The sequence below is a fragment of the Pelophylax lessonae genome (assembly GCF_965119305.1).
Source record: "Pelophylax lessonae genome assembly, chromosome: 8".
NCBI classification, from domain to species: domain Eukaryota; kingdom Metazoa; phylum Chordata; class Amphibia; order Anura; family Ranidae; genus Pelophylax; species Pelophylax lessonae.
In genome coordinates, this window is record NC_138775.1 from 274,135,490 (window position 1) to 274,159,306 (window position 23,817).

The 23,817-nt window shown below is 46.4% G+C and overlaps 1 protein-coding gene across 1 annotated transcript in view; it reads left to right on the forward strand.

Moving 5' to 3' along the window:
- RRP7A (ribosomal RNA processing 7 homolog A) overlaps nucleotides 1-23,817 on the forward strand; it is a 32,805-nt gene that overhangs the window by 7,307 nt on the left and 1,681 nt on the right. The window contains exons 3-6 of the mRNA XM_082264926.1: nucleotides 14,117-14,239; nucleotides 16,988-17,111; nucleotides 18,592-18,689; nucleotides 20,144-20,339. Of these exons, the coding sequence (XP_082121052.1) occupies nucleotides 14,117-14,239; nucleotides 16,988-17,111; nucleotides 18,592-18,689; nucleotides 20,144-20,339 (541 nt within the window). The remainder of the gene's footprint in view (nucleotides 1-14,116; nucleotides 14,240-16,987; nucleotides 17,112-18,591; nucleotides 18,690-20,143; nucleotides 20,340-23,817) is intronic.

Consider the following 23,817-nt stretch of genomic DNA (forward strand, 5'->3'; position numbering starts at 1 on the left):
ACTGTGCGGCCGCCGTGTGTCTCAATTGCAAGTATCGGTAGTAAGCCGTGGGGGGCAGACCAAAGGTAGATTGCATGTCCGCAAAGGACCTGAAGGTTCCCCGGACATACAAATGAGAAATGGATTTCACCCCTAGGCGGGACCAGAAAAGGCCATCATCCCGACTAAAGAACTCCTTCAGCCGCGGATTGCTCCAAAGGGGGGCATTGGGGGAATGCAGCTCTGGAGGGTCGGAACCATCCAAGGCCGCAGCCGCGAAAATCCGCAGGGTGACAGAAACAAGAGCAGTGTTCGGTCTGCCCATAACGGACCTTCGATGTACCAAGTTTTGCAGTGATTCATAGGAGGTGAAAATAGCTGCTTCCAATGAAGCCGCAGCATTAGCATCCTCCGGGTGGAACCACCAATGAGCATGGGCCAATTGAGACGCGAAGTAGTATAGACGCAAGTTAGGCGCAGCCAGCCCGCCCGCGAGAACCGGCAGCTGCAGAGCATCCCTGGCCACACGCGCCGTCCGACCCCCCCAAATAAAGGAGGTCAGGAGCGAGTCAATGGCCTGAAAGCGGCGCTTAGGGACATATACCGGGGAATGGCTGAGCACATACAAAAAACGGGGGAGAAAAATCATTTTAAAAATATTAATCCGGCCTAGCACCGTGAGGGGAAGCGTAGACCAAAGCCGCAGCGAGGACCTAAGACGGGCAACCAGGGGATCCAGGTTGTTGGAAAAGAATCGAGACAAGGGGAGCTGAATCTCAATCCCCAAATATCGAAACCGATCCACAACCTGGAGGGGACAAGAAGCAAGGGAAGGGGGCAGAGCCTGGGGATCCAGGGGGAACAGCGTGGACTTACTCCAATTCACCCTGAAACCAGAGAAGTGACCGAAGCGTTCGATAACATTCAACAGAATAGGGAGGAATTGATAGGGATCCGCCAGATATATCAACATATCGTCCGCGTACAGGGAGACCTTTTCTTCCAAGCCATTGATCACAAAGCCCGCAATACCCTCACAAAGGCGGATCTGCGCAGCCAAGGGCTCAATGGCCAGGGCAAACAACAGCGGAGATAGCGGACACCCCTGCCTGGTGCCCCGAAAAATGGGAAAGGGGTCCGACACAAAACCGTTCACCCGAAGACGAGCACGAGGTAGATAATACAGAAGGCGGACCCAATTTATAAATCCGGGCCCAAAGCCAAATTTCGCCAACACTTCCAATAAATAAGGCCATTCCACGGAGTCGAAAGCCTTATCAGTGTCCAGGGTCACAACGACCCTGGACCCCACAGAGGCATGAGTCGTCTGAAGGTTAGTAAAAAGTCTACGCAGGTTGATCGATGTAGAACGGCCAGGAATAAATCCCGACTGATCCGCACCCACCAAGTCCGTGACAACCGTATTCAGACGCCTCGCGAGGACTTTGGCGAGAATCTTGACATCAGTATTAATAAGCGAGATCGGGCGGTATGACTCACAGAGAAGGGGGTCTTTACGTGGCTTGGGGATGAGCACAATGAGAGCTTCTGTCATAGAGGGTGGCAGACGTCCCTCCTTCAGAGCACAATTGAACACAGTCAGTAAATGGGGGACCAGCAATTCCCTATAGTGCAAGTACCATTCGATAGGAAAACCATCCAGGCCAGGTGTCTTATTGTGTGCGAAAGTGGCTAGGGCCTTGTTTATCTCATCCGCAGTCAGGGGCGAATCCAGAAAACTAGATTGGCCGGCCGACAACTTAGGCAAAGTAATATCATATAAGAAATCATCAAGTTCAACAATGGTATAATGAGCTCTAGATTGGTACAAGGAGGAATAAAAAGCAACAAAACTGGCCAGAACATCGGGGGTTTGTTCCACAATGATACCGGCGTGGCTGGTAATCCGAGGGATGACACAGGGCTGGTATTCCGGCCTAGCTAAATAAGCCAAGAGGCGACTGTTCTTATCGCCCAGTTCAAAAATGCGCTGATTTTGATAAAGGAGTTTCTTCTGTGTACGCTCCACAACCACCAGATCCAAGTCCCGGGCCCTGGCCCGCCAAGAAGCATGGTGCTGGGGGGTAGGGTCATCAGTATATTGTCGTTCAGCCGCATGCAGCGCCAGTTCGGCGTCAACCAACTTAGTCTGGCGAGCCTTCCTGGCACCGCCCACGGCAGACGAAAAGGTACCTCTCATGGTCGCCTTAAAGGCCTCCCAGGTCAACAATTCAGATCCAGCTTGTTTATTGAGTGCCCAATATGAGTTCATCTCCGCCGACCCCTGGTCAGTCACTGCCTGGTCCGCCAGCCACAGGGGGCTGAGCCTCCAAAGTTTATAATTAGGGGGGGACCCCAATGCGAGATCCACCAGTAAAGGGGAGTGATCCGATACTGCGCGGGGCAGATACCTGACACCCGAAAGAAGACTTAGCAGTTCCCGAGGGAGCAGGCAGAGATCAATGCGGGACAATGTATTATGGGAGCTGGAATAACAGGAATACTCAGTAATCCCCCCATGTTTCCATCTCCAGGCGTCCAGGAGATCCAATTTGTCCAAGTAGGAGCATAAAGGAGTTGGTGCGGAGGAGACAGCTCCAGACCTGTCCAGAGCAGCATCGAGGACCGTGTTAAAGTCACCCGCCATAATAAGGGGACCCTCAGCCATTTCCAAGACCAGACCCAGCACACGGTCAAAAAACTGTCTAGTAAATGGCGGAGGGACATAAACGTTAACCAGGGTATAGGGCTTACCCAGAAATTCGAAGACAAGAATAATAAAACACCCAGAAGGGTCAGTCTTCAAATGCTTGATGGTGACAGGGGCTGATTTTGCAATCAGAATCGAAGTACCACGAGCATACGAGGAGTATGTAGAGTGTAGCGCGTACGCCACATGCGCCCTCTTTAGGGCCATCACCCTGGACCCCTGGAGATGGGTTTCCTGTAATAAAACAATGTGTGGGTTATGACGTTTTAAATATTCGAAAACCAGGGAACGCTTGACTTTAGAATTTAGCCCCCTGACGTTCCAAGAGACTAAACGGAGAGTAGACATAGTGATATGTTAAAAATCAGCGTTGGTGACCGGGGGGGTCCCAAAAAAGGGGGAGGCCCCCCCCCGAGCACCAAGACCTCACAGTATGGCAGGCAAAACCATTGGCAGGCAATATGCATAGGAGGAAAAGGCACAGACAAGAACCAAAATATTATCAAGTACAGCAAGGCAGAAATGAAAATCGTAGCACCTAGGCGTAAAAAAAATCCCTGATAAGAGTCCAAGAAGACATGACGGAGTAAACGCAAATCAAAAAAAGGGGGGAAAGACCCCCACAATCCCAGATAAACACAAAAACAATAGTAACCCAACACCCATCCCACCCTAACCCACCCGGCCCTCAGTCCCCAACAGTTGAGAGCTTGAAATCCCATAACCAAAAAACAGTGTAGTTCAGGGAAACGTGGATCTGCTCGTCCTGAAGCAGACAGGAATGGTAGCAAAAAAAAAGGAAAAAAAAAGGGGAAGGGGAGCAACCATCCCCAAAAATGCCCTTCCAGAGGAACAAGGAGGGTCCCCCCATTCAGGAGGACACCCGACAATCACAAAAAGAGTTGCAAGGAGGATCATAGAATATAAAGGTGTATCCCAACGACATCCAGGAGGAAGAAAGGGAAACCCAGCAGCAGTTGCAAGACACAGGCCAGCGATCACCGACGAGGAGACCTAGGATCCTGGGAGGGAGGCGAGCGGCGTCCCAAGGAATCCACCCACTGCGCAGCGTCCTGAGGATCCTGAAAAAAGTGGGCTTTACCTTGATAGATGACCCTCAAACGAGCCGGGTACAGGATACTATACGGCAATTGTAAATCCCGCAGTCTCCTCTTAACTGCCATGAAGGAGGCCCGCTGTTTCTGGGTCGCAGCAGAGAAGTCCGGGAAGATAGATACAGCGTGGTTATTATACAGGATTCGGCCCTTGTCCCTAGAGGCCCGGAGCACAGCCTCCCTATCACGGAAGTGCAGGAGCTTGATGAGAAGAGGACGGGGTGGGGCCCCGGGCGGCAAGGGGCGCAATGGCACTCTGTGCGCCCTTTCAATGGCAAACAAGGGGGAGAAAACTTCCTTCCCAAAAGTATCGATAAGCCAATGTTCCATGAATGATTCAGGATTTTTACCCTCCGATCCCTCCGGAAAGCCCAAAAAACGCAAATTATTGCGCCTGAGGCGGTCCTCCATGTCCGTTAGCTTGTCTGTAGTAGCGACATGACCCCTCTGTAACTCTGACACAGTGGACTGCATGGGGCGGTGGGCATCTTCCATGTCACTAATACGCTGCTCCGCGTTGCCCACCCTGTGGCGAAGGTTGTGCACATCTTGTTTGAGAAACGACATGTCCATCTGGACAGACTCAATCTGTGTGGCAAGCGAGGTCTGACAGTGCTGGATAGCGTCCATTATGGCAGACAGGGTAGGTTCGGGCCTATCCACAGACAGAGCAGGCTCCGAGGGTACGGGGGAGCCCAGGGGAGGAGAGAGGGCACCACTTACAGTCACCGCCAGCTGAGACGATCCAGGAGGGACTGCTTCCCCATCCACAGAGGCCGATGCCGTCCGTACAGCCGAGGAGCGAGCGACCTGGGAGGAAGGGCCCGCAGCGCGTGCAGGGCCGGCGCCATCTTGGGATCGTGGCAGCGTGAGGTCCGGCGGGCGGATACCGAGTGCCTCTGGACCGGGAGGACCTATTTTGACCATCGCCGTGGGTGCACCGGGATATCAGGAGACAGGAGACGTCGGAATCAGGTGAGTAGGATGTCGGGTTCCAGCAGGATCACGGAAGGATCAGGGCAGATAGGACAGAGCTCCGGAGCCGCGCTGCTTTCACATCCGAGTTCCGGCCACGCCCCCTCCACACAACAGCCACCTCTGAGACACCTTGACTCCTCCCTTCTCAGGAAACACCCCCTCAACCATGAAGATTTAAACCCCCTGTCAGCCGCTGCCCTTCAGTTCTGGTGTTTCCTCCGGTGGGGAGACACCGCCAGGAACCAGGGCTGGCCAGCCGGGGAGGCTGGGGCTATGGTTCTTGTCAAGGGGAGGCTAAGGTCTCTTCATGGCGCAGCTAATGGTCTGGGTGGGGAGTACCTGTAGGGATGCCTGGCATCACCCTAGGTTCCGAATCTCATGGCCAGCTCATTGGAGCTCCTGGGTGGCGGGTGGAGTCCCTTCCGGGGGAGGCGGCTTCCGGTTCCGGCCGCAAGAATTTGAAGAGTGGACCGGACAAAAGGCTGGTGGGAGCCAAACTCTATGGGGACAGCTGAAATGCACAGCAAGCTTGCAACTACTCCTGGATATGTCAGAAGCAGAGGCTACAAGAACATATCCAGGCTCATCGTTGGAAGAAAATTGAAAAAAAACTGATTTGTTCTTCGTACGATAGCAGAAGAGTTTTCCCACTCGTCCCCCAACCAAATACCTGGTGAGGACACTCCCGAAAGGCACAAACCAAGCAGAGGCCTTCCTTTCTGCATTAGAAAATGTAATAAAACAAAAAGTGATTTTTCATGTACCGCTGGAAGAAGAAAAGACAGGAGTTTATTCGCACACATTTGCGAGGAAGAAGCCATCAGGCAAGCTAAGGCTCATACTGAGCCTCAAACTACTCAACAGAAAGATAAGGTACAAGAGATTCAGGATGGAGTCCATCTACTCAGTCAGGAATATTCTTCCGGCAGGAGTATTCATGGCAACAGTAGATCTGCAGGATGCATATTTACATGTGCCGATAAAGAAGAGTCATCAAAGATACCTAAGATTTGCGGTCCGGGGTCCAGCTACCACTCTACATTTGCATTACACAGCTCTACCTTTCCGTATCTCCTCTGCTCCCAGGATGTTCTTGAAAATAATGGCAGAAGTCCTAAAAAACCTAAGACAACAAGGCATAGGCGAGGTGCCATACCTAGACTATCTACTGTTCTTTGCCGAATCAGCAGACAGACTGGAAGCCAATCTGTACAAGAGCATCTCTTACTTGCAAAGCTTGGGATGGATTGTGAACGGAGAAAAATCACAATTAACCCCAAGCCAGAGAGTCCTATACTTAGGCTACATGCTAGATGCCAAAATAACCAAGATTTTCCTGACGGAGGAAAAAGTTGAAAAGGTCAAGGAAGCGATAGTATCCCTGATAGGGGCCAAATTCATGACCACCAAACAAGGCATGGCAGTGTTGGGACTAATGACATCCTCAATCCCGGACATCACCTGGGCACAGCTCCATATGAGACCTCTACAAAATCACATTCTGGCCCGATGAGATGACAACCGATCATCTCTAGAGACAAATATTTTGATTCCTCTATCAATCTAAAGAATGCTACAGTGGCTCAGCCTGCTAATTTACCTTTGAGAGACGCAGCTGGACACAGACCAATCCGGTGCAGATCACTACGGACATCAGCACTTTGGGTTGGGGAGCGCATATGGCAGATTGCTGCGTACAAGGAAAATGGAACCCCCACTGATCTCAAGCATCCTCAAACATGAGGGAATTAAAAGCTGTAGAGGAGGCGCTAAAAGCTTTCCAACCGGCCATTCAGGGCAAAGATGTCCAGATTCGATCAAGTCCTTTTAAATCAAGAAATCTTCTTGTGGATCTGTTTGCGTCAAAAATAAATACGAAGTTCCTAAAATTTTTCTCCCTAAACTCCACAGATGGGAACATCAACGTTCATCCAAAGCTGGGCTCCCCAACTGTGTTATGCATTCCCCCCAACTGCCCTAATACCAAAGCTGGTACAAAAGATAAAGGTAGAAAGGGCAACGGTGATACTTACTTATTGCACCCCATTGGCCACAGAAACCATGGTTCAGTCACTTAAAAAATCTCAGTACTCAACCACATCTAACACTTCCAGATGTGTCGAACCTCCTATCGCAAGGGCCAGTCAACCACCCGAGCCACAAGGTCATGAAGCTCTCGGCCTGGTTCCTGAAAGGGTGGGGGCTACAGAACAAAGGTCTGTCAAACAGTGCGATTGACACTATCTTAGCCAGCAGAAAACCCGTGACTAGAGCCATCTACGAAAAAGTGAGGAAAAAGTTTTGTCTTATGGTACGAGAGCAAAGGAGACCCCCGGCAAGGGGATTATCCAAACAATCTTAGATTTTTTTTTACAGGAGTGGACACAGGCATTTCACACAACACTTTGAAGGTTCAAGTGGCAGCCCTATCTTCCTACCTAGACATCAGCCTGGCAGAAGACACACTCATAAGAAGATTCCTTCTCTGTTTGAAAACAGCCAGACCCATGAAGTTCAGCAGAAGTCCGACATGGGACCTCTCCATGGTACTTAAAGGATTCCTCTCTGCACCCTTTGAACCATTGGAGGAATGCTCAGATAAGTACCATACAGTAAAAACAGTACTCCTGGTGGCACTTGTGTCAGCAAGGAGAGTCAGCCAAATACAGGCTCTATCCATGATAGAACCTTATTGTCTGTTTTAATTCTGATAGATAAAATTATCCTCACACCAGACCCAGCCTTCCTACCATAAGTTTTTTCAACTTTCCACAGAACTCAGGAGTTTGATGGATAGCAAGAAAAGAGACGCCTACAACAAGCTAGATGTAAGAAAGATCCTGATAGCTTACCTCGAGAGAACTAAAGATTGGCGAAAAACAACCACACTATTCATTCTCCATGCAGGAGTCAACAAGGGGAAGCTGGCCTCGAAAAGTACGATAGCCAGATGGATAAAGCTTGCTATTCAGACAGCCTACCAAGCACTGAACCTTGCCCCACTGAGCAGAGTCATAGCCGACTCGATAAAAGCTTGGGCATCATCAAGCACAGAAAAAGCCAGGGCAACATCTGAACCGATCTGCATGCAGCGACATGGTCGCGCTTCAGTACCTTCGCAAGGCATTACCGCATCGACTGGCTGTCCTGTCCTTCGGTGCTTTAATATTACTGAGGCAGAAGGTATGACTGACGTTTTTTTATAATGGTGGACTATTTGTGTTTCCTGTTTCAGGTGGGAGGAGCATATCTCTCAGATGCTGCCCTGGAAGACTTCTTAGAAAGAGTTACCAGGTACCTAACTGTTTTCGCCCTCCTGAACAGCCCCAGAAAACTCAATGACAAGCTGACCACAGTGGGAGGAACCTCCAGTCAGTTCATTTTAGGGAACATAAGGAGGGATTATCATCTGGAGTTTTCAAGCCCCCCTCCACGCAGGATTTTCATCACTGAAGTACCAAGATGCACGGAAAAGGTGTCAGCCTTACTTTCCTCCTTGGAAGAGCTTATGAGGGTCGTGGTAAAGGTACCACCTGAGGAGATAGACGGAGGGTTTTTTCCCACATTTTTGCTGTACGGAAACCTTCAGACAAGTTCAGGCTTATCCTGAACCTAAAAACCCTAAAAGCATTGTTAGCTTACAAAAATTCAGGATGGATTTGATCTTCTCGATAAGGGCTATCCTCCCCCAAATCTGCTTTATGGCCTTGATAGAACTGAGAGAAGCCTACCTGCACATTTCCATATCGGAATATGTGGAATGTGTCAGAAGTTTCTTAGTTTGGCCATAAGGACAGCAGAGGGCACATTACATCTGCAATTTCGGGCCCTTCCCTTCGGCTGATCCTCTTCCTCCTGCCCCCCCTTGGAGAGTCTGGGGTGGCTCCTGAATCTGGAAAAGTCCAGTCTAGTGCCTGCACCAAGGGTCACTTTTCTGGGCTACAAGTTAGATTCCACACTTCAGAAGGTCTTTCTTCCTTTGAAGAAGAGTCCGAAGATAAGATAGACAGAGCAATTAGCTTGTTACAGAGCAGTCGGCCTATATTGGTAAGACAGGCCATGTCGGCACCGGGATTGTTGAAGGCTGCAATTCTGGTGGTACAGTGGGCGAAACTTCACTTCTGTCCTTTACAACTGTTCATCTTGGAGGTGTGGGACCGCAGTCAGCGGTCTCTGGATTCCCTGATGCATGTACCAGTATAGGTAAAAAGATCTGGTGGTGGAGAAGGGTCTCAAACCTGCCTCGGGGTCTCTCATGGGTCCCGTCAGTGTCGAGTTATCACTATGGACGCAAGTGGCACAGGTTAGTGAGCACACCTGGGCTCCTGACTGGTGCAAGGATCTTGGAAGAGCGAAGATTCAAGGTGATCTTCATACTGGAGAAAACTGAGAGCAATATAGCTGGCTCTCAGAACCTTCCAGACAAAACTACAGGGGCACCATGTGCAAGTCCCCTCGGACAATTCCGCAGCAGTTGCTTATGTCAACCGTCAAAGGGGGACAAGGAGCAAGCCTCTGTGGGTTCTGGCGGAAGGAATTCTTCAGTGGGCCGAAGCCCGGGTGCTCTCCCTTTCGGCGGTTCACCTGAAGGGAGAATTGTACCAATTGGCCAACTTCCTGAGCAGAAGAACTTTGAAGGAAGGCGACTGGACCCTCAATCACAATGTCTACAGAAGAGATGGGGGGGGGTGCTGTGTGTGGACCTGTTTGCCTCTCGGGAGAACACGAAAATGCAGCTGCTCTTCTCCCTGAACAGGTGGGACGAGGTGCTTGGAGTGGATGCGCTCGCTCAGAGCTGGCATTTCTCCAGATGCTATGCCTCCCCCCCCCCCCCCCCCCCGCCTGTACTACTACCAGCAGTCCTGAGGAAATCTACGAAAGAAGACACTACCCTTAATTATCCTCATTGCGCCACACTTGCCCAGGAGACTGTGGTTTTCAGTCCTGAAGGGTCTGGCCCTGGAACCCCCCCTGGACTCAACCAGTTCAAGCTGTCCCCAGGTGGAGCGCTGGATTCTTGCAGCCTGGCTTCTGAGGAAGAGTTGCTGAAAAGCCAGGAGTTTTCGGATCAGTTTGTGGCGACTTTGCTTAGTTGCAGGAAAAAGTAAGTGCGTGCTATTTACCTAAAAACCTGGAAATGTTTCAACCGCTGGTGCGCAGAGAGCTTCTTGGATGTAGGCAGCCCAGTGACAGTGTTGGAACTTCATCAGAGTGGGGCAGATAAAGGTTTAGCTGTCCACACCCTAAAGAGTCGGGTCTCGGCGCAAAGTGTCTTTTTAGAAGTATCCTTAGTGGAAAAACCCTTGGGTGACTAGATTCTTTAGGGCCTTGAACAGGCAGAGATCAGTGTGCAATCCCTCTTTTTAATGTGGGATTTATCCGTGGTTCTACAGAGCTGTTTAAAGTCTTGTGTGGTGAAGTTTTTAAACCTTTTTAGTGTCAAACACTACTGCCAGGAGGGTTAGTGAATTGGAAGCTCTCTGTATTAGAGCTCCCTTTCTACAAGTTTTTCGGATCGTATAGTTTTTAAGACTGATCTGGCCTTTTTGCCAATTGTGGCCTAGAGCTTTCAGAGACCAAGAAATCGTTTTACCAACCCCTTCTGTTCGAATCCTGGGGGTGAACAAAAGCTAGACGTTAGAAGGTGTGTCCTTCAGTACATGGATTGTACAAAGGAATTTAGGAAGTCTGAATACTCCTTTGTTTTGTTTTCAGGGACTAGTAAGGGTTCCAAAGCCTCTAAACGTTCTTTAGCCAGATGGCTTAGGTTAGCCATTAGGGTCCTTTCACACGGGCGGTCTGTATGTCCGTTTTTTTTTTAATCCCATCCGTTTGCGGATGATAAATGGACATAATTTAAGTCTATGGGACATCCGCTGACATCCGTTTTGCGTCGATTCAGTTCAGTTTTTTGAAACGGAAGAGAATCCTATTTTTCTTCCATTTAAAAAAACAGAACAGACGCAAAAACGGATGTCAGCAGTGTCATCCGCTGACATCCGCAATCCCATAGACATACATTATGTCCGTTTTTAATCCGCAAACGGATGGGTGAAAAACGGACATACAGAACAGACCCTCCAAAAAAGCATCCGTGTCCGTTTCCCATAGACATACATTATGTCCGTTTTTTAATCCGCAAACGGATGGGTGAAAAACGGACATACAGAACAGACCCTCCAAAAAAGCATCCGTGTCCGTTTAAAAAAAATAAAATAAAAATCACTGAGCGGATGAAAAAACTGAACGGACCTCGTGAAAGGACCCTTATTCAGGCCTATATTGCAAACGGGAAGGAGGTCCCAGTTTGTATCGGGGCACATTCCACTAAGGCTGTGGCGACTTCCCATGCGGAGAGAGCTGGTACTACGCCAGAGCAGATCTGTCGGGCAGCAGGCTGGTCCAGTTTTTCATCCTTCACCAAGCACTACAAGCTGGACCTGTTGTTGTCCGCTAAGGATCAGACTTTTGGGCGTAAAGTCCTTGAAGCGGTGGTCCCACCCTAGGGGTAAGTACTCCTTTTTCTCTCAGAGGTGGATATCCTGAAAGACAAGGGGGGAAAAAGAGGTACTCTTACCCGTAACTTCTTTTCCAGAAGTCTTTCAGGACAGCACCGTTACCCACTCGAAGTTCTGGACATAAGACTATTAGGAGAATGGAGGTTAGTATGATGTATCTTCTAAGGTACTTCCAAGGTACTCTTGGAGAACTGAAGGGCCCCGGCTAACAGGGTTTAAATCTTTGTGGTTGAGGCAGTGTTTCCTGAGAAGCGAGGAGCTAAGGTCTTGTAAAGGTGACTGCCCTGAGACTCTTGGAAAAGATGTTACCAGTAAGAGTAACTGGTTTTCTTCTTTTTTTTTTTTTTGTGAAAAGATGTGAATTTAGTGACACTTTAAAGGCATTTTCAGTATATTCCCCTCTGCTCTGATGAAGGGGCATTGGATTTGGATATATGCAGGGCACATTTTCCTTAGTACTAGTAGAGTATAGTACATATGAATCCCCCATTACCATCAACTATCTAGACCTACCATTCTCAACCAAAGTTCCTTGAGAGGTTGCTAGGAGTTCCTTGAGCTGTAGGTATTCGACCTCCCATTTTATGGTGCCTGGATAGTTCTGGGTTTGACACCATTTGGCAAAACCAGCAGCATGACACCAATGTTTTGGGGGTTTCTTGTTTTGTTTTTTTGTTAGTTGTACGTAAGGATGCTGTTCTGACCACAGCTGCATTCTACCTCTTGACCACCAATGTACGGGGCATTTTTGTCATTGACCATTAATAAATTAAATTAAGCAAAGGTTCCTCAGGGCCTGGAAATTATTTTAGACATTACCCCTTTTGGGGGAAGAATTTTGAAAAAGCCTGGTCTAGATGTACCTACATTCTTCTCAACGCCTCTACTAGTGTTCTCTCCACAGCTGGGAGAGGAACACATCTAAACATAGCACTGGCTTTCCTTTTCTAAGATTTCCTACCACTTCATATCTCAACAGTAACCCAACTCGCAATCAGATCAACCTACATGCCTGAGTCTGACAGCTATGATAGATATGTTGCAGTTTGATGTAAGATAAAATTAAAGCGGAACTTCAGCCAAAAGTAGAAGTTCTGCTTTCCCGCCTCTTCTCTCCACTCCCCCGTACTACTTTTGGATACGTTCGTTTTTGAGGGTTAACGGGTACCTGGTTTTGATAGGTACCCACTCGGATCGTCTAGGTCAGCCTTTTTCAACCAGGGTGCCTAGAGGTTTTTTCAGGGGTGCCTTGGCAAAATGCCTAAAAATTGCCCAAAAATTGTATACAAGCCAGAGGGGGGGGGGGGGGGGGGAGGGGGGGAATCAAACCTGCCTTTTAGTTACACAAAGCCACAGGTTTTCATTGTGCACCATTACAACTTTCTAGCTGACGGCATCCCAACAACCAATGACATCATCACCTGATAAGGAGTATGTCAGTCAACTCCATAGCATCCTTGTTGGACCCTCACCTGCCCCTCTCCCATCAGAGCTGGGGTTTACATTAGCAGAGTGATGGAGAGAAACTGAGGAAGAGGAGAAACACTGGAATACTAGTCAGTTATCAGTGTGCAAAAGTGTATTTGATTTGGAGGAATAAAACACCTCTAATGTTGGGTGTCCTACATGTGTGGATGTTAAAGCATTGGAACTGATTTTTTCATTGTATAATGGGGTGCCTCAAGACTGTCCATAATTTTAAAGGGTGCCTGAAGACTGTCAGTAATTTTAGAGGGTGCCTCAACTAAAAAAAAAGATTGAGAATCACTGGTCTAGGCAATCCAAGCGGAAGTTTAGCCCCTCCCTCCAAGCCTGCAGCCTTCTGGGACACATCCTAGGTCCTAGAAAGCTGTGAGACCATTCATAAAGTGCAGCGGGAAGCTGGATGTGAAGCTGCAGGGAGTCACACTAAACATGCCGGTGTTCTATCAGATTTCCATACCCCATCAGATTTCCCTACCTATGTCATTTCCGGTTGAGATCAGCTGTGAATTCGTCATGCAGCAGCTTGTAGCCGCGTCACGCGTCCTATTGGGCATGCGCAGAATAGGTAGGAAATTTTGATAACATCGTAAGGGTCAGGCAAAAGTCCTAGTGTGCATGCGCACCAACGGGTCGAGCAGCAGGATCTCTTCTCACAAACATCCATCCGATCGCCATGGTCCACACTGCGCTGGCCCGACACTGCGCCGAGCCGACACTGCACCGACCCGACAATCCGATCTCCATGCCCCACACTGCACCGACCCAACAATGAGACAGTGGGCGTGTGGGTAGGGAATAGGATTGTCCCATTGTCGGCTCGGCGCAGGGTGTGCCATGGAGATCGGATGTATGTTTGTTATAAGAGATGCCGCTGCCCGATCCGTTGGTGCGCATGCGCAGTAGGACTTTTGCCTCACCCCCTTACGATGTTATCAAAATTCCCTACCTATTCCGCGCATGCTCAGTAGGACGTGTGACGCGGCTACAGCTGGTGCATAACGAACCCGCACCGGAAATGACGTGGGTAGGGAAATCTGATGGAGTAGGGTTTTCTGATCGAACACCGGCACCAGGGACCCGAAGACGGGCAAAGAACCAGCCTGGGTGAGGGCAGCAGTTGATCCCTGGACAGGTAAGTGTTCTTTTATTAAAAGTCAGCAGCTACAATATTTGTAGCTGCTGACTTTTAATTGTTTTAGTGGGGACTGAGACTGGGACATGAGTTGTATATCAGTTGTTTTGGTGGTGGTTGGGATTGAGCGTAACATTTTTTTATCTTATGTCATTTTTCCATTTTTTTTCTTCTTTTTCTTTTTTTTTTTTTTTTTTAGAAATGTTTATCTAGAATTTTCAGTTGTTGTGGTTATGTGAAGTCTGTGGAAGTGCTTGAGAGGCCCGCTCCATCAGTAAAGGATCATGCAGTTTCCAAATTCTTTAACTTAAATGTGCTAAAGGTAAGTGTGAAGGAATCAGTCCAGGGTCATTTTTATAGTATATAACTATACCCGTAAGACCGGCTTCTGTAGAACAGACAGCGGTACAAGGTGGAAATTGGATAGGGAACACTCAATTAAAAGATATCTTACACAAAGGTCACATAAAAACACTTCAGAAATTAAAACAAGAAAATAATAATATAAAAATAGACGATTGGAGATATCTCCAGCTGAAACATTTTGTCAGCTCATTACCACAGCCGATTAGGTCTGAAAAAAATCTTAACAACATCGAGAAACTGAGCTACTCTCCCATGCAAAGGCATGGAGTGTCTCAGATTTACAAAATGCTGACGGAATGGCACAGTCTGGAAAAACCTCCATATATAGTAAAATGGGAGAAAGAAATAGGGACACATTTGCAAGGACAGGAACTTGGGACTGTACTAGGGATGGTTGGATCCACAGCCATAGACGTAAGTACTACAGAATTAAACTATAAATGTCTATTTAGGTGGTATATCACCCCAGAAGTGATAAATAAATACCAACCAGGCAAGACAGACAAATGCTGGCGGGATTGTGGCAACATAGGTACAATATATCATTTATTTTGGGATTGTCCCAAGATAAAAGATTTCTGGCTAGAGGTTAGACAACTGATTGAAGATATCACCGAAATAAAAGTGCCGGACGATCCATGGGCCTGCCTATTTCATAAAACAACAATACCTTTAAAAAAATATAATATGACTCTGGTCCCAACCATGCTGAATATAGCAAAAGGAACCATACCAGAAAAGTGGAGAGAAAAGGAGAGCCCGAAAATAAAGGAATGGTGTAAAAAGATAAATAATAACTATAATATGGAATACCTATGTAATACACAAGAGGAGATCCCAAGAAATATGAAAAGAAAATGGGGGAAATGGATAGAATTTAAAAAATCAACTAAATATATTGAATTAAATAGTTAAGCATATCTACCATGGTGAGGCATTGTTGAATGGAAACTGCTGGCAAGAAGGGGAGGAATCCTGGGAGGGGGGGGAGGGTGGGAAGGGAAAAAAATGTATGATATTTAATGTATGAATTACTGTATTTCCTTTTTTCTTTTTTTCGCATAATTTTATTATGTAATTTGTGAATCTAAATCAAATTGGTGGAATACTGTTGTATATTGAAATTTTATATGCAAATAAAAACAAAGTATAAAAAAAAAAAAAAAAAAAAAGACAGCGGTACACACCGGCCTAAAGTCTGCTGGTTCCTGCTGAACCGACTGTTTTTGGCCAATTTTCATCCCGTGTGTACCCAGCTTAAAGTATAACTAAAGGCAAAACTTTTTTTTGTGTTTTTTTTTTTTTGGAGCGTATTGCGTCCCGCGATTTTTTTTTTTTTGCGCGCGATGTTACCGCGATTCGGCAGGCGGAAATCACGGCAACATCGCTCAGCGTTTGGGGTGCTATTGCAAATCAAGGGCAACGCACAAGCGCCCCGTGATTTGCAATAATCTCCGGATCGCGGGCGGAATCGCGGCGATTCTGCCCGCGATCCATATGCTGACATGTGAATGCAGCCTTAGATTGCAGAAGGAATAGAATAATCATTAAATGTCAGTTTTTATTGCTTTCTGTGCCCCCCCATTAACCATTTGACCTCAGGAAGTTTTACCCCCTTTCTGACCAGGCCATTTTTTGCGATACGTCACTGCGTTACTGACAATTTCGCGGTCCTGCGACACTGTACCCCAAAAAAATGTGTCCTTTTTTCCCCACAAATAGAGCTGTCTTTTGGTGGTATTTGCTCATCTCTACATTTATGTTTTGCTCTATAAACGAGACAGAAAATTTTGAAATTTTTTTACATTCTACTATAAAACCTATCCATTAAAAAATAAAATGTAAAAAATCGAATTCATCAATTTAGGCCAATATGTATTCTGCTTGATATTTTTGGTGGTATGATCACCTGTGCGATTTTTACTTTTTGCGCTATAAACAAGAAAAGAGCGACAAATTTGAAAAAAAATTATTTTTTTTTTAGGACATTCCCCCCAAAAAATGTAAAAATCAAAATTTTTTTACATTTTAGGCCAATTTGTTTTCTGCTACATATTTTTGGTGAAAAAAATCGCAATAAGTGTATTTTGATTGGTTTGCGCAAAAGTTATTGCGTTTACTAACTACGGGAAAGATTTATGTCCTTTTTTATTGTTTTTTTTTTTTTTTTTTTTTTAAACTAGTAATGGCGGCAATCTGATCGTATGATCTCTGCAGTTACACCAGGGATAATGACAGGCGGATTTGTTTACATCAGCCGTCTGCCTTTCTCCTCTCCAGCGGGAGATCGCGAGTGACCAGCGGACATCGGAGCCGCCAGTCACTCGCGCGGTGATGGCAGTGAACGCCGCCTCCAGCGGCGTGGGCACTCGCCCCCTATTGGCTCGCAGGCGAGTGACGTACCGATACGTCACTTTGCCCAGGAGGGGCTGACCTCCGCAGTAAATGTACTTGCGGCGGTCGGCAAGTAGTTAAGCATGCAGATAAAACGGAGGTCCTGGGCTACCTTAACCTCGCCATTTTTGTGTGCTGGGTTCCAAAGGCCAGACAGATCCCTTCAGCACATCTGCGTGTGCAAAATCATTCTCACCTAGGCAAGGAAGGGGGGAAAGTACTGCCTTGCCGAACAAAAAAAAAAAATAAAACTGTTAAAAAAATTATATATTTTTGTATTGTTCTTTATTATAATTTTTTTTTTTTTCAGGGGTTTAAAGTGGCTTATGTGGTGTTTAGAAATTCCTCAGGGCTTCGTGAGTTCAATTCCCTTAAATTTACAACACCATTGGTTTTATCGGGACAGGATCATGCTATAAAAACTGGAATCCAAGGTGTGTAGAATTTTTGTTTTCTGGTAAAGGTGAATTCAGATATCTAACCCTTGTGTTTAGAGTAAAACTCTTGAGAGCAACATGGACATTGCTGACCACACCGTGATGACTACCCAGTTCCAGTCCTTTGAGACGCCCTTGAGCAAGTATGGAGATACGTGTTTTTTTTTTTTTTTTTAAGTAGATCTAATCTCTCAACAAACAAAGAAAGAGCCGGGGGGGGCACCTGAACGGGCATTTCTAAAGCTGGTGCAGCTATGAGCCAAGCAACATGCATATTTACAGAGAATAGCGCACACATGCAAAAGAAATGACTATCGAATATAAAGACAATCCATGAATAAAAATGGGGGTTTGGTCCCACCATATGGCCATATCGTGCTCAAGCCCACCACTACGTCAAAGTACCCCATTATCAGTGGGTCCTACACTATCCATAAAAAGTATGAATCCAGCCTCTCTAAACCATTGGAAATACTTACTCCTTACTGGGAGAGATGTGCAACTGCACTATTAGATCTAATCTCTTACTGGATGATACTTTTGTTTTTGCCTCCATTTTTCATGAGCTGAACTCAAAGATCTAAAACTTTTTCTATGTACACAAAAGGCCTATTTTTCTCAAATATTGTTCACAAATCTGTCTAAATCTGTGTTAGTGAGCGCTTCTCCTTTGCCAAGATAATCCATCCACCTCACAGGTTTGGCATATCAAGATGACAGATTAGACAGCATGATTATTACACAGGTGTGCCTTAGGCTGGCCACAATAAAAGGCCACTCTAAAATGTGCAGTTTTATCACACAGCGCAATGCCACAGATGACCCACGTTTTGAGGGAGCATGCAGTTGGCAGGCTGACTGCAGGAATGTCCACCGGAGCTGTTGCCTGTGAATTGAACATTTCTCTACCATAAGCCGTCTCCAAAGGTGTTTCAGAGAATTTGGCAGTACATCCAACGGACCTCACAACCACAGACCATGTGTAACCACACCAGCCCAGGACCTTCACATCCAGCATCTTCACCTCCAAGATCGTCTGAGACCAGCCACCCGGACAGCTGCTGCAACAATCGGTTTGCATAACCAAAGAATTTCTGCACAAACTGTCAGAAACCGTCTCAGGGAAGCTCATCTGCATGCTCGTCGTCCTCATCGGGGTCTTCATCTGACTGCAGTTCATCATCGTAACCGACTTGAGTGGGCAAATCCTCACATTTGATGGCGTCAGGCACTTGGGAAAGGTGTTCTCTTCACAGATGAATCCCAGTTTTCTTACATCTTTGAGTTCAGCTCATGAAAAATGGGGGCAAAAACAAATGTTGCGTTTATAATTTTGTTCAGTATAGTTTGCCAAACAAGTGGACAAATTAATATGGAATTCAGGAGCGAGCAGAAGTTTTGAGCCAACTACATTGATGACTTGAGAAAACCTCAAGTAGGCCTCAGCTGTAATTTTAATTTTTTTATTTTTTTCCAGGTTGGATAGAAGGTTATGAGATGTCCCTCGTTGATGTTGCTGAACTCCAAGCCGAAGTTGAGCAATACATGCAGGAATATGACAACAAAGTTGTAGAGGTAAGATTTAAAAAAAAAAAAAAATTCTTACAATCTAGCAACAAATGATTTATTCTAATCCTAAGTAAGAATGCTTCTGAAATACATTGTTATATTTAAACCAAGGATCATTACAGGCAGTTCAGCTTTTGTTAAAGTGGATGCTCCACCCAAAAGTGCAACTTCCGCTCATTTGTTTCCTCCCCCCCTCTGGTGCCACATTTGGCACCTTTCAGGGGGGAAGGGGGAACAGGTACCGGTTTTTGACAGGTACCCTTACCCACCCACGGGAGACGATGCAGTGGAGTTGTCCCTTGGAAGTTTGGCCCCCTCCTCCTTCCGCCGTCGCTGAGCCAATCCGAATGTGCAGCAAGGCTGCACTGCCTGGTTCCCTTACTGGCAATGGCGGCGGCAGCACCCGACAGCCGATGGGATCCCACTATTTAGGAAACCAGGTCTCTCTATTGATTTCACAAGCCCCCCCCCCCCCAACACAGTTAGAAAACACCCTCTAGGCTCACATTTAACCCTTTGATTGCCCCTGGGTTAACCCCTTCCCTGCCAGTGTCATTATTACAGTAACAGTGCATATTTTTAGCACTGATTACTGTAGTAATGTCCCTGGTCCCCCCAAAAGTGTCAAATGTCAGGGGTCCAATCTGTCCGCCGCAACGTCGCAGTCCCACTAAAAATCGCTTTTTGCTGCCATTACTATTAAATATATGAATAGAAATTACATAAATCTTTCGCCTAGTTTGTAGACACAATAACTTTTGTGAAAACCAATTAAAATACGCTTATTGGGATTTTTTTTTTTTTTTTTACCAAAAATATGTAACCGAATTCAAAGTGGCCTAAAATGATGAAAAATGTTTGATTTTACATTTTTTTCTTTTTTTTTTTTGGGAATGTTATATAGCAGAAAGTGAAAAAATCACAGAGGTGATCAAATACCACCAAAAGAAAGCTCTATTTGTGGGGAAAAAAAGGACATCAATTTTATTTGGGTACAGCGTCGCACAACCGTGCAATTGTCCGTTAAAGTAACGCAGTGCCAAATCGCAAAAAATGGCCTGGTCATTAAGGGGGACCAAAGCCTGGTCATTAAGGGGGAAAATCTTCCGGTCCAGAAGTGGTTAAACAATGGGGGTTAATTTACTAAAACTGGAGAGTGCAGAATCTGGTGCAGCTCTGCACAGAAACCAATCAGCTTCCAGTTTTTTTTGCCAAAGCTTATTTGAACAAGCTAAAGTTAGAAGCTGATTGGCTACCATGCACAGCTTCACCAGATTTTGCACTTTGCAATTTTTAGGTAATGAACCCCTATGAATAAAACCACTGAAAACCAATTCCAAACTTTATGTATGTAGGAAGCTTTGATTTTTCTACCTCATCTATGTATAACAGAGAAATGCTTAAAATGAAAATGACTGGCAAAATACTAGGTGTCCTTTTTTTTTTTTCCATCTGCACAGAAAGAAGAAGAAGCCAAGGAAGAAGAGGAGCCAGATGAGGATGGCTGGGTGACGGTTACAAGGAAAGGACGGCGTCCAGGTTTAGCAAGAACTGAAGCCATCAGTATTCGTGTGGCAGAAAAAGAAAAGAAGAAGAGAGCCCAGAAGGAGCTCTTGGCTTTCTATGCCTTCCAAAATCGTAACAGCAAAAAAGAATGTAGGTTTTCTTTTCTACTACAAATATGTGCATATGGGAATGATTTTTTGCTAATAACAGGAAAGATTCTGCTCAACCGCAAAGTGCAATAAACCTATACACAGGTATTGAAAACGAATGCTATAAGATTTAGACATCAAACACTTTTCCAAGACAACCCAGATTGCTGTACAGATCAGTTATTTCATAACTAGCAGAATAGTGAATTGTGTAAAGTGCATATAGCTTTAATCACTTCCATACCGCTGGATGTCATATGACGTCCTGGGCTTTGAGTGGAGATTGCTGAATGATGGGTGCAGCAGCTGCGGACTTCATTCAGATATAATTTTTTTTTTTTTTAGCCGGCAATTCTCTTCACCATAAAGAACAATCATAACGGCTGTTCAGCCACTTGATTGTTCTTACAGGCGATGGGAGGGGATGCCCTTCCCTTCCTCCGGTACTTCTGCCAGCTCCCCAGTGCGATCGGCGAGCCGGTGAAGGAATCCACCGGCGGTGGAAGTACACCATAGAGATTTCTGAGGACCAGATGGTCCCCGGCAGTCTCTATGACTCTCGGAGGCCCGGGCACGATGTTATGACGTCACGCCTGGCCTGGCAATTGTAAATACTGCCATGACCTCAGCTGCATACCCGAGATCATTTTTTTTATTTTAGGCTTTCCAGCCTGTAGGAGAGATCTGAGGTCTTATTGAGAGAAAAAAAAAAAGAGTCAGCAACAGGTACACTGGAACAAGCTGGATGAGCAGCATGTATACCAGAGAAGACTGTGGCTATGTGGTACTAGCTGGGTCAGTAAGAGGTAGATAAGCGCAACCTGCAGTAAGGATTCAAGCTGGGTAAGCAACAGGTAGACGAGCAACCTGTGGTAAGGATACAAGCTAGGTCAGCAACAGGTAGACGATTAGCAGATAAAGGAGAGCCAGCAGCACTGTAGTCCGTATTGCAAAAATTATTGGCTACATCAAAGCGGCATTAATATAAAGATCTAACACGTTTCAGCAAGAGCCTTAGTCATAGCCAAAAGCAACCTGTGGTAGGGATACATGCTAGGTCTGCAACAGGTAGACAAGAACAACCTGTGGTAAGAATACATGCTGGGTCAGCAACAGGTAGACAAGAGCAATCCTACGGTTAAGGATACAAGCTAGGTCAGCAGCAGGTAGACAGGAACAACCTGTGATAAGGATACAAGCTGGGTCAGCAACAGGTTGACAAGCAACCTGCGGAAGGGGACAAGCTGGGTCAGCAACAGGTTGACAAAGCAACCTGCGGAAGGGGACAAGCTGGGTCAGCAACAGGTTGACAAGCAACCTGCGGAAGGGGACAAGCTGGGTCAGCAACAGGTTGACAAGCAACCTGCGGAAGGGGACAAGCTGGGTCAGCAACAGGTTGACAAGCAACCTGCGGAAGGGGACAAGCTGGGTCAGCAACAGGTTGGCAAGCAACCTGCGGAAGGGGACAAGCTGGGTCAGCAACAGGTTGGCAAGCAACCTGCGGAAGGGGACAAGCTGGGTCAGCAACAGGTTGACAAGCAACCTGCGGAAGGGGACAAGCTGGGTCAGCAACAGGTTGACAAGCAACCTGCGGTAAGTGTACAAGCTGGGTCAGCAACAGGTAGAAAAGAGCAGCCTGTGGTAGGGATACAAGCTGAGTCAGCATCAGAAAAAAGATAAAGTACCTGGGTTTCAGGGTAGGTAGCTAAAGACCATCCAGCAAAAACCTGCTTTCCCAGTTTTGATCTTAACATTACTTTTGATGCCACCTCTGGAATGTAGTGTGCGTGCCTGTGAGCATAGTAGCTGTGCAGCTTGACTATGAACATGTGCCTGCACTCTGTTGGAAACGATCCTAGACCTATGTTTGCATGCAGGGTTATGCTCATGTGCACACCATTATACTGGGGCACACCAACTCATTGGGACAAATAGCTGCTATCCCATCACCATTTGACGTTACGGCTCCGGGAATGCAGACCTCAGTTGAGCGCTTCCTTACACAGGGAAGGGTGAAGCTGTTGGGATCACATGACCACACCGGTGTGAGTTAAAAGAAAAACAGCCTTTCATACCATTTTTAAATGGTTAAGGAAATGTTTTAGAATCCCAAAATGTAAGTTTTAGTATACAGTGCGACATATTAACCACTTTTTGACCACACTATAGCTGAATGACGGCAACAATGTAGTCATCCAGTTCTGGGAGGACCCGCCAGAACCACGCCCATTGCAAGGGATGTTTTACATTTCGTGCGATGGCAATAAAAGTGACCAAACTTTTTTTTTTGGGACAGTATAAAATTTTTTTCTAAAAATGTAAACTTTTTTTAAAGACCCCCCCCCCCCCCTCCTCCCAGCGTGCTCACGCACAGTAGTGAACGCATACATAGGTCAAGCCCACATATGTAAACGGTGTTTGCATCTCACATGTGAGGTATCGCTGCAAACGTCTGAGCGAGAACAATAATTCTAGCACTAGACTTCCTCTGTAACTCTAAACTGGTAATCTGTAGAAATTATTTTAAAGCTTCGCCTATGGACATTAAGTACCGTCGTTTGTGGCCATTCCACGAGTGTGCGCAGTTTTAAAGTGTGACATGTTCAATATCTATTTACTCAGCGTAATATCTTTCACAAAAATTGGACCGACTTTAGTGTTTTTGTTTTTTGCTGCCATCACATCTGAAAATTTGTCGTCTTCTTCATCTGATCACAGATTGGGGTAAAAGGCCAATCACAGCAGCCCTTTACCATGTAATCAGTCGTGTCCAATCACAGCTGATCACATGTAAACAAGCTTGCCGGTTAACGCCATTTCTTTCCTCACGCTGTCACAGAGTGAGGAGAGCTGGTAACCAGCAAGTGTGACAGGGGACATCTACATTGATAATCAGGGCACTGGTCATCAGTGCAGCCACGACAGTGCCCATCAATGAAGAAGAAAAATTACTAATTTGCAACATTTTATAACTGAAACTAAGAAAAAAATATAATTTTTTTTTCTTCTTCTGGCTTTTTTAGTTTGTTTAGCAAAAAATTAGAAAACCCAGCGGTGATCAAATACCACCAGAATAAGGCTTCTTTCACACGGTCCACCTCTGTAGGCGGATCCGTGCTGCTCAGCGGGGGATCGATACACAGATCCCCCGCTGAGCAGGCAGGTGACGGCTCCCTCTCCGCTCTGTGTGCGGAGAGGGAGGTGTTGGAGCCCCATGCATCTCTATGGGGGAATCGGATGAAAGCAGACCTCCTGTCCGCTCTCATCTGATCCCATCCCCTGGACGGATAGAAAATAGGGTTTCCATCCGTCCAGATTTCACGGACAGGATCGGATGCGGATGGCAGCGGGTGTCAGCGGACATGTCTCCGCCGACATCCGCTGCCCCATAGGGATGCATGGAGGATCCGCTCGTGTGAAAGGACCTTAAAGCTCTATTTGTGTGAAAAAAATTATACAAATTTCATTATATGTACAGT